This window comes from Pipistrellus kuhlii, unplaced genomic scaffold, assembly GCF_014108245.1.
Source record: "Pipistrellus kuhlii isolate mPipKuh1 unplaced genomic scaffold, mPipKuh1.p scaffold_m20_p_15, whole genome shotgun sequence".
Taxonomy (NCBI): Eukaryota; Metazoa; Chordata; class Mammalia; order Chiroptera; family Vespertilionidae; genus Pipistrellus; species Pipistrellus kuhlii.
The window spans coordinates 8,580,703-8,597,512 of NW_023425460.1; the positions used below are offsets into that span (position 1 = coordinate 8,580,703).

At 44.4% G+C, this 16,810-nt stretch overlaps 1 protein-coding gene across 2 annotated transcripts; it reads left to right on the plus strand.

Moving 5' to 3' along the window:
* The first annotated feature begins 2,474 nt into the window (after window positions 1-2,474).
* On the plus strand, window positions 2,475-13,283 carry MSS51 (MSS51 mitochondrial translational activator). Of its 2 annotated transcripts, XM_036437782.2 has the most exons (7): window positions 2,475-3,012; window positions 9,424-9,705; window positions 10,252-10,407; window positions 11,435-11,559; window positions 11,780-12,346; window positions 12,643-12,736; window positions 13,064-13,283. In XM_036437782.2, exons 2-7 carry the CDS (start codon window positions 9,449-9,451, stop codon window positions 13,281-13,283), a joined length of 1,419 nt encoding a protein of 472 aa, XP_036293675.1. In that variant the 5' UTR covers window positions 2,475-3,012; window positions 9,424-9,448. The 2 variants fall into 2 exon arrangements, with proteins under 2 accessions (XP_036293675.1, XP_036293674.1); XM_036437781.2 differs by lacking the exon at window positions 2,475-3,012 and having other exon boundaries at window positions 9,217-9,705.
* The last annotated feature ends 3,527 nt before the right edge of the window (window positions 13,284-16,810 follow it).

Genomic DNA, 16,810 nt, shown 5'->3' on the forward strand with positions numbered 1-16,810 from the left:
CTTGTAACCTAGATTTGCTTAGCATTAACAGGTTATTTTTTATATTAACTCAGTTATTTTTTTTTTTTAACAAATTCTAGCAAATAGCCATACGTTGGATAAAACACTAGTAATTTTGCTGACATAAATAAATATTACATGTCTACAACTATAGTCTCCATATTTAAATCCAAGAGTCACTGCTCATAAGTGATGTTCATGGAATGAATAGCATGTGCTCACACTGCCTCTCTCAAGGTAATTGATTCTGTTGTCCTATGGCATGACCTTCTGCAGCAGTTTGAATGTGTGCCAGCCAAGTTCCAACATTCACTAAGCCACGCCCCAGCCTTGTGCATTTGCTCACTTGTGGTGACTGGTGAATGTGCACATTTACTAGACTTATTCAGGATAAATTTTAAGTTACAGCAATACATATAGACAGCTTTTCTGTGAAATTAAACTTTTCATGCATACTTAATTTTAATTACACAAACATGTTTACATAAGTTAAAAGAGATAAATTAACCAATTTGCCAATTTTTTAACATAGGCATCGGAAAACCTACTTTATTATACAGTGGACTTTTGGCTTTAATGGACACCCCCTCACTCGGATTAGTCTATTATGTCAAGGTTTTACTGTATCACCGGTGCCCCACAGACCACTTCCTACCTCTTTCAAGTCTTTCTTCAAAATTGTTTTACAACAAACCATAGAAGTATTTTTAAGTTTAAAAATATATATATCCCACTATATATTAATTATATTAATATATGGATAATGTTTTAATCCCCAACAAATTCAATATAAAGGATGTTATATGTATTATAATATCTGTAACATTTACAATAGCTAAGATTGGAAACAGCTCAAATGCCCATCAGTAGATGAAAGGATAAAAAAATTGTGGTACATTTATACCATGGAATACTATGCAACAGTGTGTGTGTGTGTGTGTGTGTGTGTGTGTGTATCCCATGATGAATGCAAATTGTATCAGAGCAAGTAGTAATGATGGTAAAATGTAAACTACTTTTTAATATCAAAATTTTTCTATATATAATCTCCCTTTACATACAAAGATGATTCTTCTGAGTTAAAAAAGATAATCTCTTGACTTCTTGGACCTTCTTCAGTTCAGGCATTATTAAATTGGCCTGAAACCTTTGCTTAAAATTAATCACCCCTATTTTTTTCAGGATTTTTGTCCATTGCAACTGGTGTTCCTTTGTCCACACCTGTTCTACATGATGTTATGTAACATTTTATAGCATCCTTAACTCTTCCACCTTCCTTGCTTTACTTTGTGCTTGCTACCATTTGGGTTTTTTGCTTTGTTTCTTTGCTTGTTTTTTAAATCCATTCTCAGCATCTGTTCAGATGTAGATTCCACATTCCAGGTCCTCATTGTAAGTGGTCTGTTCCCCAGTCACGTTCACAGTGACAGGTAAGTGACATAGCTGGGGTCAGGTATAGCAGAATGATCTTACGGCCATATAGGACCACTGCTCACAAGGTTCTAGAGTTCTGTAGCTCTGAGTGAAAAGGAGCTGGGAACGTGGAAATAAATTCCCTGAGTCAGCGTCCATTAAAGGAAGGAGTAAGATGTTTGAGTTGATTCTTATTTTATGTTCATTGAAATAGTACGCATTTTTAACAATTTACAGTAGCTAAGATCTGGAAACAGCCCCAGTGTCCATCAGTAGATGAAAGGATAAAAAAGCTGTGGTACATTTATACCATGGAATACTATGCAGCAGTAAAGAAGAATCTCCTATCCTTTGACACAGCATGTAGGGACCTGGAGGGTATCATGCTAAGTGAAATAAGTCAGTCAGAGAAAGACAAGTGTCACAGGATCTCACTCATGTGGAATCTAATTAACAAAATAAACTGATGAACAGAGTGGATCCAGAAACCTGGAAGCGTGGAATAGACTGGAATCTCGGAGGGAAGGCCGGGAGGTCAGATGGGTGGGAAGTAATCAACCAAAGACCTTGTATACATATATGCATGACCCATGAACACAGACAATAGGGTGGTGCAAGGCCTAGGGTGTGGGGGTGCAGGTGCTGGCTGGAGTGGGTCAATGGGGTGGAGAAGGACCTATACAAATTTTCAATTAAGATTTATTTTTTAAAATATGCATTTTTAGTCATTAATATTTTGGTCTTCCTTTAATATTTACAGTAGTCCCGCTCCCCCCATTATCCATGATTTCACTTTCCATGGTTTCAGTGAACTGTGATCCAAAATATTCATGGAAAATTCCAGAAATAAAAAATCTATAAGTTTTAGATTGCTCACAATTCTGAAAACTCATGCTCCATCCTGCCCAGGACACAAATCATCCCTTTGTCCAACATATCCACACTGTATACACTCCCATGAGTCACTTAATAGCCTTCTCTTCTTGGTTATCAGATGGACTATCAAGATATTGCAGTACTGTCCTAGCCGGTTTGGCTCAGTGGATAGAGCATCAGTCATTGCTGGGTTGTGTTTGAAATGGACTTTGGCTTGGGGAACTCCTCCTGGGTCTATATGGACATCCAGAAACCAAAGGGTTCCTTTTGCTCTGGGCTAGCGCTTAGCCTTTCCAACCAAATATTGATGTCTGAGCTAATCCCACGGATTTTTTCTTTCTTTCTGATGCTGTGTTCTAAGAACAGAATGCTGCCTTCGTGAGAGAGATCCAGGAAACGGTAGGCTTCATCTTTCTTCAGCCTGCTGGCCCTTGGCATGTATGGGAGTGTTGACAGCGCTCTGAGCCTTCTTGGCAGGAAAGGAAGGTCAGAAAGAGAGAGGTCGATAGGCTGAGAGCCAGGTCCCTACCTTCTTCCTTAGGGAGAATTAAGCCAGTCTGGCTGGCAGGGCACACATAATTACAGACACACAGCATTTCAGCAGTTTGCAAGGAAAGTGACAGGGAGGGACAACTTCGAGTCAACCAGAACCTAGGTCTGAGGAGGTCAAGCTCACTTCACTTGGAAGAAACAGAGAAGGAAGGAAGCTGAGGGCTTAGCAAGGTAAGTAACTTTTTCATCAACCAATTTGCTGGCTTAGTTTATAGTTGACTAAAGCATTAGCACCTCAGGGAGTGTTAATCACTGCTCAAGCAGCTGAATGTGGTCCTAACAGCAATGCTCCCAATGCATTTCTCCTTTTCTCTTTCTTTTTCTCAGCCCCCTCTGAGGCTCCCCATGACTAACTTCACTCCCCTCCTCTTCCCTCCCTTTCCAAGGGCATTTTTTACTTGCTGGTGAACTAGAGAAAATTAAATGGGCCTTCCTGTTCTACAGGTGCGACGTGAGGCTTTTTGTGGTAAAGAGAGGAAAAGATGGGAGAACTAGGTCTGGGAATAAACTAATAATTGAGGGCGGTTGGTGATGAAGGGCAGAAGTTTTTCTGGGCCATCCAGTTTGTCTTCTCTCCAATCCTTGGGTGTTTTCTCTCGTAAATTAGAGTCCAAGTCACTGGAGACGGTTAGAAAAAAAGTTTGAATGATTCCCTTTCTCAGTGAAGTAGACTCTGAACTCTGAAAAATTCTGAAAGCTTGCTCTAATCCTTTCCAACGTCTCCCTGGCCCCCTCTGTGTTTTGTTTTTCAGTAACTGTCCCCACCCCAACAACTTGACCTGGGGTTGGGGTGCACCAACTCATACATGAGTTCGAGTGAGTTTGTGGGTGCAAGTGCAGAGACCAGGCTCCTTATGTAATCCATCTGTGTCATGGATCTGCTGTAAAAGCAGGAAACTGTGGCAGCAGGGGTTTCACCAGCACCACTCCTTCCCATGCTGTGCGGTTCCCTGACTTCCAGCCAGTCCCACCAACCCCCGGAGAGCCCAGAGTTAACTTCCTACTGGAGGGAGACCTCTCTCTGCAAAGGCAGACAACTACCTCTCTGGTCTTACTTGCCTTCCATTGTAGCATAAAGGTTCTTTATTGAACATCAGGAAGGTATTTATTATTATAGCTTCGATTTTAAAAGCCTTGAGTTGTCTCAAAGATACTTTTCCTCCCTCCCTACAAACAAAAGATGAGCTCATTCTCTCAAGGCTTATCTTGCCTGAGGGAGCTGGGTGCTTCTTCTAGAAGTGCAATGATTATATAGAAATGTGATGGAAATATGTAGTCTTTAAAAGTGGAGGGGCCACCAAGACCGGTTTGGCTCAGTGGATAGAGCGTCAGCCTGCCGACTGAAAGGTCCCAGGTTCGATTCCGGTCAAGGGCATGTACCTTGGATTCAGGCACATCCCCAGTAGGGGTGTGCAAGAGGCAGCTGATCAATGTTTCTAACTCTCTATCTCCCTTCCTCTCTTTAAAAAAATCAATAAAAAAATATATTTTTTTTAATTAAAAAAATAAAAGTGGAGGGGCCCTGGCTAGTGTGGCTCAGTTGGGTGCAGTGCTGTCCTCTACACCAAAAGGTTGCAGGTTGGATTCCTGGTGCCAATTGATGTGCCATATCTTGGTTTTTGGGTCTTATTCCTGGTGCCAATTGATGTTTCTCCTCCAGATCAATGTCTGCCTATCTATCTATCTATCTATCTATCTAGCATCTATTTCTTCCTACCTCTCTCTTAAAAATCAATAAACATATTCTAGGGTGAGGATAAGAAAGTGCAGGAAAAAGTTAAGTCAGTTATGGTCCAAAGATGTGAAGGCATGAAGGTAATTCCATCTGCCTTTAGTAAAGGAATATGACTCTTAAGTCCTAAAATAATCTATCATTAGGTCTAATTTTTCTTTCTCCATTTTTTATTAAGGTATTATGTGTGTACATATCTTTCCATTACCCCCCATCCCACTCCCATACAAGTCCTCACCCCCTAATGTTTGGCGTCCATTGGTTATGCTTATATGCATGCATACAAGTCCTTCAGTTGATCTCTTATCTCTCCCACCTCTCCCTAACATTCTAGGTATAATTTGACAGTCCGTTTGATGTTTTACTGCCTCTGTATCTATCTTTTTGTTCATCAGTTTATAATAATTTCTTCATTATTGGTAGGATTTTAGAAGAGAGGTTATACAGATCAGATTAGCTATCTCTGTTTTGTAGACTCTGAAATCATCCATTCATCTCTGGGTCAAAGGGAGAGATTAAAAGAGTGGGATGAAAGGATGAGGAGGGGGAAAAAAATACAAAGGAAAATATAAATTAGTTCCTCCATTAACCTGAGGAAGGGTTCCCAAGATGACGGATATTAGATGATTCTGGGAAGGTTTTTGTTTGTTCTGCTACCTACATTGCAGCTGAATGATGACCTAGAGACTTTTTCCTAACAAATTTGGTCTGGAAGGATTAAATGTCAGACCATTTTTGTAACAAAACATGATCCCTGGTGTGAACTTTAATAGTTAGTTACCTCATTCAAACCAACCACTGTCAGTATTTTTATCCTCTCATATTTCCATGTGCCTGGAGACAATTAATCTGGGGGTTAATGATGTTTTCGCTTCTTGATCTCTACGTATACCTTTTTAAAAAATTGAGGTGAAATTCACAAAACAAAATTAATTTTTTTAAACTGAGCAATTAAATGGCATTTAGTATATTCATACTGTTGTGTAACCACAACCTCTGTTTAGTTCTGAAACAGTTCCATCAATCCCAAAGGAAAACCCAATACCCATTTAAACAGTTACCCCCCACACCCCCTTTCTCTCTGCCACTGCAATTCTGCTTTCTTTTTCTGTATTTACCTATTCTTACTATTTTGTTGTTGTTAATCCTCACCTGAGAGTATTTTTTTCCTATTGATTTTTAGAAAGAGTGGAAGGAAGGGAGAGGAGAGAGAGAGAGAGAAACATTGATGTGAGAGAGACACTGGTTGGTTGCCTCTCACAAGCGTCCCAAGTGGGGCTGGGGATTGAACCTGCAACCCAGGTATGTGCCCTTGGCTGGGAGTCAAACCCCAGACCCTTCAGTGCACAGAAGCCGGCAATTTAGCCACTGAGCCACACTGGCCAGGACTGAATTTACCTATTATTAACATTTCATATAAATATAATCGTATAATGTGACCTTTTATGTCTGGCTTTTTTCAATAGCATAATCTTTTTGAGGTTCATCCATATTGTAGCCATACATCAATACTTCATTTCTTTTTTTAATTTTTTTTAATTTTAATTTTTATTTTATTGATTTTTCACAGAGAGGAAGGGAGAGAGATAGAAAGCTAGAAACGTCGATGAGAGAGAAACATCGACCAGCTGCCTCCTGCACACCCCCTCACCGGGGATGTGCCCGCAACCAATGTACATGCCCCTGACCGGAACCGAACCCGGGACCCTTCAGTCCGCAGACCGACGCTCCACCACTGAGCCAAACCGGTTTCGGCCATTTCTTTTTATGTCTGGATAATATTCCATTACATACATAACCCAATTTATTGTTAAAGTAAAAAACATCCAAACCTGTCTCAGTTCTTAATGAGTTTGTTTGAACCGAACTGAGGAACCAGATCTCAAAAGCTCTGGAGAATAAGTTTTTCAACTGAAATTAAAGAGGCAATTAAGGAAGATTACATGGAGATGGGAAAAAAATCAAGATGGGGATTGGATTGCAGGATAGTTAAGATTATGTGCTCTGATGAAGTGGTAAGGCTTATTTCATAGGTGTGCTAACCTAGATGCATAGAAACAATGGACAGCCCTGACTGGTTTGGCTCAGTGGATAGAGTGTTGGCCTATGGACTGAAGGGTCCCAGGTTCGATTCCAGTCAAGGGCATGTACATTGGTTGCGGGCACATCCCCGGTAGGGGGTGTGCAGGAGGCAGCTGATCCATGTTTCTAACTCTCTATCCCTCTTCCTTCCTCTCTGTAAAAAATCAATAAAATATATATAGTTTTAAAAAAGAAACAATGGACAGAGCTTTCTTAAGGCAAAGATAAATCCTTTTTTAAAAATAGGTTTTTTAAAATTTGATTTCTGAGAGGAAGGGAGAAGGAGAGATATAAGCATTAATGAGAAGAGAGAATCACTGATCAGCATGCCCCCACGATCACTCTCCCCCTCCCCCCACCCCCACCCTAGGGATTGAGCTTGCAACCCAGGCATATGCCCTGACTGGAATTGAACAGTGACCTCCTGGTTCATAGGTTGGCACTTAACCACTGAGCCACACCAACTGGGTAAGGCAAAGATAACTCTTTTGCTAAAAAGTTATATATCTGGGGAGTAACCTACCCAGTTAGGAATTTATGACCAGATCACCCTGTGAGGTTACTTTCCATAGAACCCTCTCTCCCTTTTTATCCCCACATTATTCATTCATCTGTTGGTGGACTTTTGGGGTTTTATACTTTTGGGATATTGTGAATACTGGTCCTGTGTATAAGCATTGCTTAACTACCTGTTTCCAATTATTTGAGGTATACACTAAGAGTGATATTGCTGGGTCATATAGTAATTATGTGTGTAACTTTTTCCATAGTGGCTGCACTATTTTGCATTCAGTGCACTGATGTTCCAATTTTTCCACACCTCACCAACACTCGCTATTTCCTGTGGTTTTCTTTCTAATAGTCATCCTAAAGGGTGTGAAGTGGTATCTCGTGGTTTTGATTTGCATTTTCCTAATTAGTGTGGATGGAAAAGGTGCCACGTATCAAACGTGGCAAACTTAGGAGAGAACAGTATGGTGGGCTTTACAAACTCAGACCAAAAGTAACCACATAGGATGGTCTGGACATAAAAACAGTGGGTTATGCTGGTAGGTGTGTCCTAGACCTATAGCTTCCTTGACAAAGGTCAGTCTTCCTTAACAAAGTGAGCCTGTCTGTTGTCTTTTTGCATCTAAACTAACACCCCTCTGAAATGTCAGAGTCATGGTCTTTTCCAGACCCCCGAGGGCACCCCCACCTCACCAGAGCAGGCGACCAGAGAACCCATCATTTCCTCACTTTCCTGAATGCCATCTCTACATACTGTAAATATTAATTATTAATGGTTCTGTACCCACCTACGTAAAAGAAATTTGTCTCGCCTGGCTAGTGCGGCCAGGAGGGTAAGCATTGACATATGAACCTGGAGTTCACAGTTTTGATTCCTGGTAAGGGCACATGCCCTGGTTGCAAACTCAATCCCCAGTAGGGGGCGTGCAGGAAGCAGCTGATCAATGGTTTTCTCTCATCATTGCTGTTTCTCTCTCTCCCTATCCATTCCTCTCTGAAATCAATAAAAATATATTATAAAAAAAATACAAACGCACCTCTTTAAGAAAATTTTCTCATAATTTGCATGGCTTGCGTTGACTATGCAACTCTTAGCATTCTGGTGCTCACTTAATTTTTACATCTTGATTTATTGCCTATAAATGTGATGATAGGCCTTTTAAAATGAATGTTTTACTTTTCCAACTAAATTAGATTGAGTTATTCAATTAGATGGTAGTTTGAGACAGCCCAAACTTATGTTGCTTTTTTTTCTCTTTTTAGTTGATTTTTAAAAAAATATACTAATATATGAATACCAGAGGCCCGATACAAGGGTAGGCCTTCCTTCCCTCTGGCACCCGGGACCCAGGCTTCCCTCTGGCCATCAGCAGGCACCAGGACTCAGGCTTCCCTTGCAGCTCCGGCTTTGTCTGGAAGGATGTCCAGTCTAATTAGCATATTATACTTTTATTATTATAGTGGGTTTTTTTTGTATAAAAATTCAAAAGTTGCCTTTAAGTATAAAGTTGCCTATCCTAGTGCCTCTTCCCCTCAGTTAATTAGTTACTGGTTTGAGAGGAGCCCTGCCAGACCTTTTTCTATGCATTACTTACAGACATATTTATATTTTACTAGAGGTGCTCCCTCTCCCAATCCGGGACCCCTCGGGGGATGTTGGACTGCCAGTTTTGGCCAGATTCATCAGTCTGTTCCATGTTTCCAAGCTGGTAATTAGCGAGACATCTGAGAGGGAAGGCGTGTCAGTGTGCATCATAGCTACCAGTCGAATGGTCGAATGGATGTACAGTTACTTAGGCTTTTATATATAGATTAGAGGCCCTGTGTCCTCTGGCAAGCCAGAACCCCTCGGGGGAGGTTGGATAGCTGGTTTCAGCCCTCTCCCCACTGCCCCGATTCAGATAGGAGGGAGCCAAATTCCAGCAGGCCTGGTTCAGACAGGAGGGAGCCTGATCCTGTGCATTGAGCATCTGTCCCCTGGTGGTCAGTGCACGTCATAGCGACCAGTTGACCAGTTGTTCAGTTGTTTGGTCTCTTAGGCTTTTATATATATATATAGATATATCAATAGAACCTCATATGTAATATTTCCCCCCTTTGTATTTCTTTGTAGTGATCAGTAATCAGTAGGTCAGAAATAAATCTTACTGATACCTAGGTCTGAAAGACTACAATGAGAAGTGAAAGGTCAAACATATGAAAACACATCATATGTATCCAGCTTGCAAAATTCCATCCTATATCTTGTCTACATATAGTCCCCCAGGTATCAGTGGACAGGCCATGGCTCCACGGCCCCGGCGACGAAGGCACAAGAAATCTTCCTCATCGGTGGCTCCCGCAGCTGTGACCCCTCCCACAGCTGTGACCCCTCCCGCAGCTGTGACCCAGCCTACAACTGTGACCCCTGTGCCTCTGACCCGCTCAAAACCTGGCCCCAGCATTGATGCACTTGGCTTCTACTACTTGGACAATAATGTTCCTGGCCTATCCCAGCTGATTCTGCAGAAGCTGAACATGAAAAGCTACGAAGAGTACAAGTGAGTAACTAGCTCTGTGGAAAAGTGATATGGAGTCTCTCTTAGAAATGATTTTAGAAGGTGGAGAGGGAGTATAACTTGGGAATAATGAAGCATTTGCAAAAAGGGATTTTTCTCATCCTGACTTTTGCCAGTTCATTACTATAGAAATTAAAAATATATAATTTACACTATGGCTGGTGTGGCTCATTTCGTTGGAGCATTGTCCCATACACCAAAAAGTGACAGGTTCAATTCCCAGTCATGGAACATACCCAGATTTCAATCCCTGCTCAGGGCATGTGCAGGAGGCAGCCAATCGATGTTTCTCTCACATCGATGTTTCTTTCTCTGTCTCTCTCACTTTCCCTTCCTCTCTCAATAAAAGCCAATAAAAAAAATAAAAGTGCATATTAAAATATATATATTATATAATTAAGTCAAAAAATGGGAGTAGGTAGAAATACAGTATATATCTTCTGTATACAGGAGGCAAGGGAGCAGTCAGGAGAGACTTTGGAAATACCCTTTTTCCCATTGCTGCACCTTTTCATGCTGTCACTGCAGGTTGGTGATCGATGGGGATAAGCCTGTATCAGGCTTTGGATTTCGATGCCTTCGAGAAATGTTCCAGAAGATGGAGGACACATTCCGATTCTGTGCTCACTGCAGAGCACTCCCCAGTGGCCTTTCAGACTCCAAGGTCCTCCGGCACTGCAAGAGGTGACTGGTCAGGCTAATAGGAGAGAGACCCAGAAATGACCCTGTTCTAAGACCTCACTGTAGGAGGAAAGGTCAGCGTTTTCACAAAAAACGTAAGGCCTACTCCTCATTTTACGTGATCCAGGCCACAGGCAGATTAGAGAAGGGTTGAGCTCCTGCTTCTCCCCGCGCTGTGGGGGAGTCAGACGGAGGCCACAGTACTGTTCTTCCTCCTCCTCTGGAGTACTCACGGGTACGACCCTAATCTGTTCTGGGGAGCTGAGGGCTGAGACCTACACATGGTAAGAGGGCAGCCACAAACTCCCGGAGTTACTTTTCCTTTAAGGTAGGGGTGTCGAACTCAATCAGAGAAGGGGCCAAAATCTAAAATCCAGCCTAAATCGCGGGCCGAATGGTTTACTGAACAGTCATAAACTGTCATTGTGATGGAAACGCAGCGGAGTGCAGTGATAACAGCGTGGTGCGGGCCACATTGCAAGGCCTGGCGGGACGGATTTGGCCCGCGGGCCTTGTGTTTGATACATGTGCTTTAAGGGATGTAAGAAGTGAGTTGTTGCAGATAGACACTGAGGTGTTACTCAGACCCAAGAGAAAAACTACATTCCCAGTCTCTCCTGCCTCCCCTTCTAACTTAGTCCCCAAATGTGGTTGCAAATAGCTGTCATTCCTCTCCCTTCCTTCCTCACCAAGTAATCTTTCTTCCTAAGAACAGGAATATCACTGAAACCGGTTTGGCTCAGTGGATAGAGCATCGGCCTGTGGACTGAAAGGTCCCAGGTTTGATTCTGGTCAAGGGCATGTACCTTGGTGGCGGGTGCATCCCCAGTGGGGGTGTGCAAGAAGCAGCTGATCAATGATTCTCTCTCATCGATGTTTCTAACTCTATCCCTCTCCCTTCCTCTCTGTAAAAAAAATAAATAAAATAAAATTTTTTTAAAAGAAGAGGAATACCAATTCTCTTCCCCAGATAGTCTCCCAATCACCTTTGAAATATAGGAACAAATATTTCTGGGGCTTCTTCCCTCAGGTGCAGAAATGTCTATTACTGTGGTCCGGAGTGCCAGAGGTCAGACTGGCCAGCGCACAGGAGGGTTTGCCAAGAGCTGCGTCTCGTGGCCGTGGACCGTCTCATGGAGTGGCTTCTGGTCACAGGTGGAGTGGTGGTGTTGGGGAACTCTGCCATCATGGTCAGCGTTTGTTGTTCTTAGAGAGAGAGAGATGAAAGTGTGTTGATGTGAGGGGGAAATGAAGAATGGAGAGTGGCAGGGCAGGGAGGCCTTCCTAGTCACAGAATGGGAGAATGAACCTTAGAAGGAACATTGAAGCCGGAGAAGAATTAGGTTCCTTCTTTGTTGCTCCTTGTTTCCTGCAGGAGATTTTGTCCCACCCCCGGGACCCTGGCCGTGGCTGGCTGAAGCGGTCCAGGGCTGGGACACCTGGTTTTCCATGCGACGCCCGCAGCTGGATGCTACGCTGGAGGCTGTGCTGGGTAGCCATGCCATGACCTCGCTGTGGGCCAGCGCAGGAAGGCCAAGGCCGGACCCCGATGTCCTGCAGGGCTCTCTGAAGCGACTCCTGACAGATGTCCTGTCGCGGCCTTTGACCGTGGGCTTCGGGCTCCGGGCCTTGGGGGTGAACGTGAGGAAGGCCGGAGGGAGCGCGGTGCACGTCGTTGGTGCTTCCCACGTGGAGACCTTCCTCACTCGCCCCGGGGAGTACGATGAGCTTGGCTACATGTTTCCTGGACACCGTGGCCTCCACGTAATCATGGTGGGTGTCGACGTCGCTACCGGCTTTTCACAGAGCACCCCAGCGTCGCCTGTGAAAGCTGGCAGAGTGCAGCTGAGTGGCCACAGGGGCCTCTACCATCACTTCTGGGAGGAGCAGGTGGAGACTGGGCGGACGGCCCGTCCAGACCTGGTGGTGGCGTTCCATCCAGGTAAGACGGATTCCGGGGCATCCCGGGTGGGTTCTCTGGGTGTTGAATCTTCTGACTTTTGTATTTTCTAACTTTGGAGCCACGTTCACTAGGCCAGGTTAAACACAATAGGATGATGACGTTGGTCATTAGCCTTATGTGCTGCACCTGGGTTCAGAATTTTCCACCCAAGAACCTGGGCCGGGTGGTAGTGGTAAATGAGCCTTGGCCGTGAGAATGTGAAGGTTGGGATGGACGCAGTCTGAGAAGTATCTGGCTTAGGGTCTACCTCAGCTGTTCCCCTCTCTGTTCCCTAGGTTTCCACGCTTCCCCCGACTTGATGGAGGCTTGGCTGCCCACCCTTCTGCTGCTTCGCGACTATGAAATCCCTGCACTGATCACTGTTTACAGGTTTGGACCTCTTCCTATCTGAGACAGCGCCCTGCCTCACTCAGGCCTCTATTTATACAGATGAGCTCATCTCCCTCTCCCTTGCTCACCTTCTGCCTTCTGGTGAGGATTTCCTTTCTTCTCACACTTGGCTTTCCCGTCCCCTTGGAACAAAGGCCTGTGGTAGTAAGTTGGTAATTAGCGAGACATCTGGGAGGGAAGGCTAGCCTTTGCGTGGTCCAGCCTCGGGGAATTTGGGGGCTTGATGAGTCCAGAAATGTCACGTTATGAGCACTTTCTCTCCTATCTCTCTTATCATCAGAGCAATTTTTCTTTTGTCTCCCTCAGCCACCAGGAGTTGGCAGCCTCTCTGCAGATTCTGGTGGAGCTGGATGCGCACATCATCGCCTATGGAGCCAACCCCTTCACGTCCCTCAAACCCGAGCAGGTCTATTCCAACCCCAACAAGCAGCCAGTGTACTGCAGCGCCTACTATATCACGTTTCTCGGAAGCTCCTGCCAGCTGGATAAGAGGCAGTTGGAAGAGAAACTAGATGGTGAGGATTAAATAGCAGAGCCAGATTCTCACCGGATACCTAGAAAAGGGGGAGGATGGTAAAATTACCCTGCTGATTGAAGCCAGTTTATTGGCAACTTTGAAACCCCATCGTCCAGGTAAAGCATCTAAGCAGCATGGGAACTCCTGTATGATGTGACTCATTTCTGAGAGGTTAGCCACAAGTAGCGTCTAGAGTCAGGATTCTAGATTTGGTGAGTGGCAAGGGGCCCTGGTGTCAGTCTTTCCAGAACCGAGAGGCCTAATAGTTTCCTTTGTGCAAAAGTTACCCTGTTTGACTTGAACCAGATGGCACCAAGGAGAAGCATGGCACCTTCTTTTGAAAGACTTCTTATCCAGTAATTTGGAGAGGTGTTAAAAAATGGAGAGGTGTTAATGACTTGAGGTGGTGCAAGAATGGGCAAGTCAGAGAAGTGGTTGGGAGGTTGTGAGGATTGGCATAGTGTCCTATTTCTTGGCATTTTCAAGATAAGTATCTCATGTTTGTATTTTCTGTTGGGGATTTTTAAGCCTAGAGCAAGCAGTTTTTTGCCCTGGCATTATATTTTAGATATTCCAGTTATATTAGACTTTACTTAAATATACTTCACGTATTTGTTCTCACCTGGCCTATACCACAATAAACTCAGTTTGGGGCTTTTCAAGTCACTTGTTTTTATCTTATTTCATACTCACTGGCAAGTATTACTTGTCTACACACACTCACCAGCTCACAATTGGAGAGTTCTCTCTTGTCAAAAGAGTGATTAACATCAGCTCCCTGTTCAGGCCTGCCCATCTACCACACCCAGTTTCATGTCTTCCTTCTTCTTCTTCTTCTTCTTCTTCTTCTTTTTTTTTTTTTTAATACATTTTTATTTATTTTAGAGAGGAAGGGAGAGGGAGAGGGAGATAGAAACATCAGTGATGAGAATCATTGATAGGCTGCCTCCTGCATGCCCCACACTGGAGACTGAGCCTGTAACCAGGGAATGTGCCCTGACCAGGCATCAAACCATGAACTCCTGGTTCATAGGTTGATGCTCAACCACTGAGCCATACCAGCTAGGCATGTCTTCCTTCTTTCATCACATTCCCAGGATTCGGATATTCCCCAGATATTCATTCCTACAACCTTGCCAGGACCTCAACACCCCACCCCTAGCCCTAACACACACCTATGCATTCTTATTGCCTGCTTTGATAGGGTAATGTCAGAATTCATTTATTCATTCCAAGTATTTAGTTAGTACCTATCATGTAAAAGGTGGTGGTGATGGCAATAGTGGCTACTAATGTTAGAATGCTTAGGGAATGTCTACCTCTGTGAAGAGATGGATAACGTCTGAGATGATACATAGACTGAAGAACATTCCCAGTAGTAGCAATAGCAAGGGTGGAGATCCAGAGAATCTCTGTTTTGTTTGGAAGACGGGTTTGACCAGACTTAATGAGTGAGAGCGAAGTTGAAGAGGGAGGAGGCCAGAGAAGTAGGCAGGGGCCAGAGGACAGGGGAACTACTAGTCCATGGCCAGGAAAGTGGGTTTTATGCCAGTTCCAGTGGCAAGCTATGGAGGAGTTTAATCAAGGGGATAATCTGACCCAATTTATCTTTTAGAGTATGCAGGGTTATTAACCTCAGCATTATTCAGAGTTTGGGTTGAAAAATTATTTGTTGTAGGGGGCTATCCAGGGTATTGTAGAATACTTAGTAACATCCCTGGCCCATTTGATATCAGTAATACCTCCCCACTCCAGTTGTGACAACCAAAAGTATCTTCATGCTCTGTGACATGCACCCTGGGGGACACAAGCACCGCTCTCACCGGACAGAAAGTAGACTCTGATCCGATGGAATGCTCCATTGTGAGGAGCATAATGGCTCCTATTTCACGTGAATTCTGGAACGGATGGCGATCTTCAGAGCTGTTGTGTTTTGTTTCTGCGAAGTTTATGTGGTTGAGTACAGCAGGTAAGTGGGGCCATAGTAGACACCTGTAAAAGTCTATTTGGTGCAAAAGGGGAGGAACCACGCCTCCCCGGGGAAGGGAAGGGACGGCAGGAGGAGGCCCGGAAACGCTTTTTGAAGCAGGAAGGAGGTGGACAGTCTTTGAATTGTCTTAGTAGATGAATAGTTGTTCAAAGGCAGGCCATGCTTTCTAGGCAGAGAAAGCAGGAGGAAAGGAAGAAGGGGGAATTGAAAGGTGGAGTGGGAAACCTAGAGGGCGTGTCTGAACAGGCTGTTGGATATTTGGCCTATAGCTCAGGGGAGTGGGCTGGAAAGAAGATGTTTGGGAAATATTCTCTCTTTTTAAATTTCTTTATTGATTATGGTATCACATAATTCGCCTCATCCCCCCATTCCCATCCCAAACCCCTCCCCACATATCCCCCCACTCCCCCATCTTGTCTGTGACCACTGGTTAGGCTTATATGCATGCACACAAGTCCTTTGGTTGATCTCTCCCCATTTTCCCTCACTCCCCTACCTTCCCTCTGAGGCCCGACAGTCTGATCGATGCTTCCCTGCCTCCAGGTCTGTTTCTGTTCGTCAGTTTATGTTGTTCATTATGGGAAATATTCTCTTACGGTGACAGTTAAGGCAGAGGGAGGAGTGGGGATGAGATCACCAGGGGAATAGTGCCGATGGAAGATGGGCAAAGACAGGCTTCTTAAGGAGTGCTCACATCCTGGAGGCTCTGGAGCAGGTTGGACAGGAAGCCCGCTATTTGCCAGATAAGCAGACTGGCAGGATCCGAAGAAAAATGCTGGGGACCCAAAGTGTGAAGCAGTTTATTTAAATTTGACAGTGACTTTCCTCAAGTGCCTTTCACGTCACTCCTCTTTTGGGGACACGTATATCTTGCTCTTTCCACTTAAAACAAAACAAAACAACAGTTTCCCCCCAAATTATAAGAGAAAGTTTATTTAGGAAGTTCCACAAGTAGGAGAAGGGCCCTTGGGACGTAGGAGAGAGAGGCAGAGGTGATGTGCCTAAAGGGGGGAGGAAGGAGAGTGGGGGAAGGAGGAGGCTCTGGTGTGCCCCCTGCAGGGAGAGCATGCCCCACTTACAATCCTAACCTTCCCTGGCCCACTCCCCTGAGGAAGCTTTCAGGTAGAGAAGCATGTGGAGTAATAGGATGGTGGTTTTCAAACGCCAGTGTGCATCAGCCACCAGGAGGGCTTGTTAAAACAGAGTGCTGGGCCCTGGCTGGGTGGCTCGGTTGAGCACTGTCCCCTGCACTGAAAGGTCGCTGGTTCGATCCCCAGGCAGGGCACATACCCAAGGTGTGGGTCAAACCCCAGTTGGGGTGAGTGTGGGAGGCAACCAGTTGATGTTTCTCTCTCACATTGATATTTTTCTTTCTCTCTTTAACATTAATAGAGAGAGAGAGAGAGAGAGAGAGAGAGAGAGAGAGAGAGAGGAGAGAGAGAGAGAGAGGAGAGAGGAAACTACAAACAACCCTGAAAAAAACAAAACAGAGTGCTGGGCCCTGGCTGGGTAGTTCAGTTGGTTAGAACACGATCCTTATACACCA

Coding starts and splice junctions, on each gene's coding strand:
- MSS51 (XM_036437781.2), top strand. CDS start 9,362: ATGAAAACACATCATATGTATCCAGCTTGCAAAATTCCATCCTATATC. Junction 11,560..11,779: donor GGAGTGGCTTCTGGTCACAG/GTGGAGTGGTGG, acceptor TGTTTCCTGCAG/GAGATTTTGTCCCACCCCCG. Junction 12,347..12,642: donor GGTGGTGGCGTTCCATCCAG/GTAAGACGGATT, acceptor TCTGTTCCCTAG/GTTTCCACGCTTCCCCCGAC.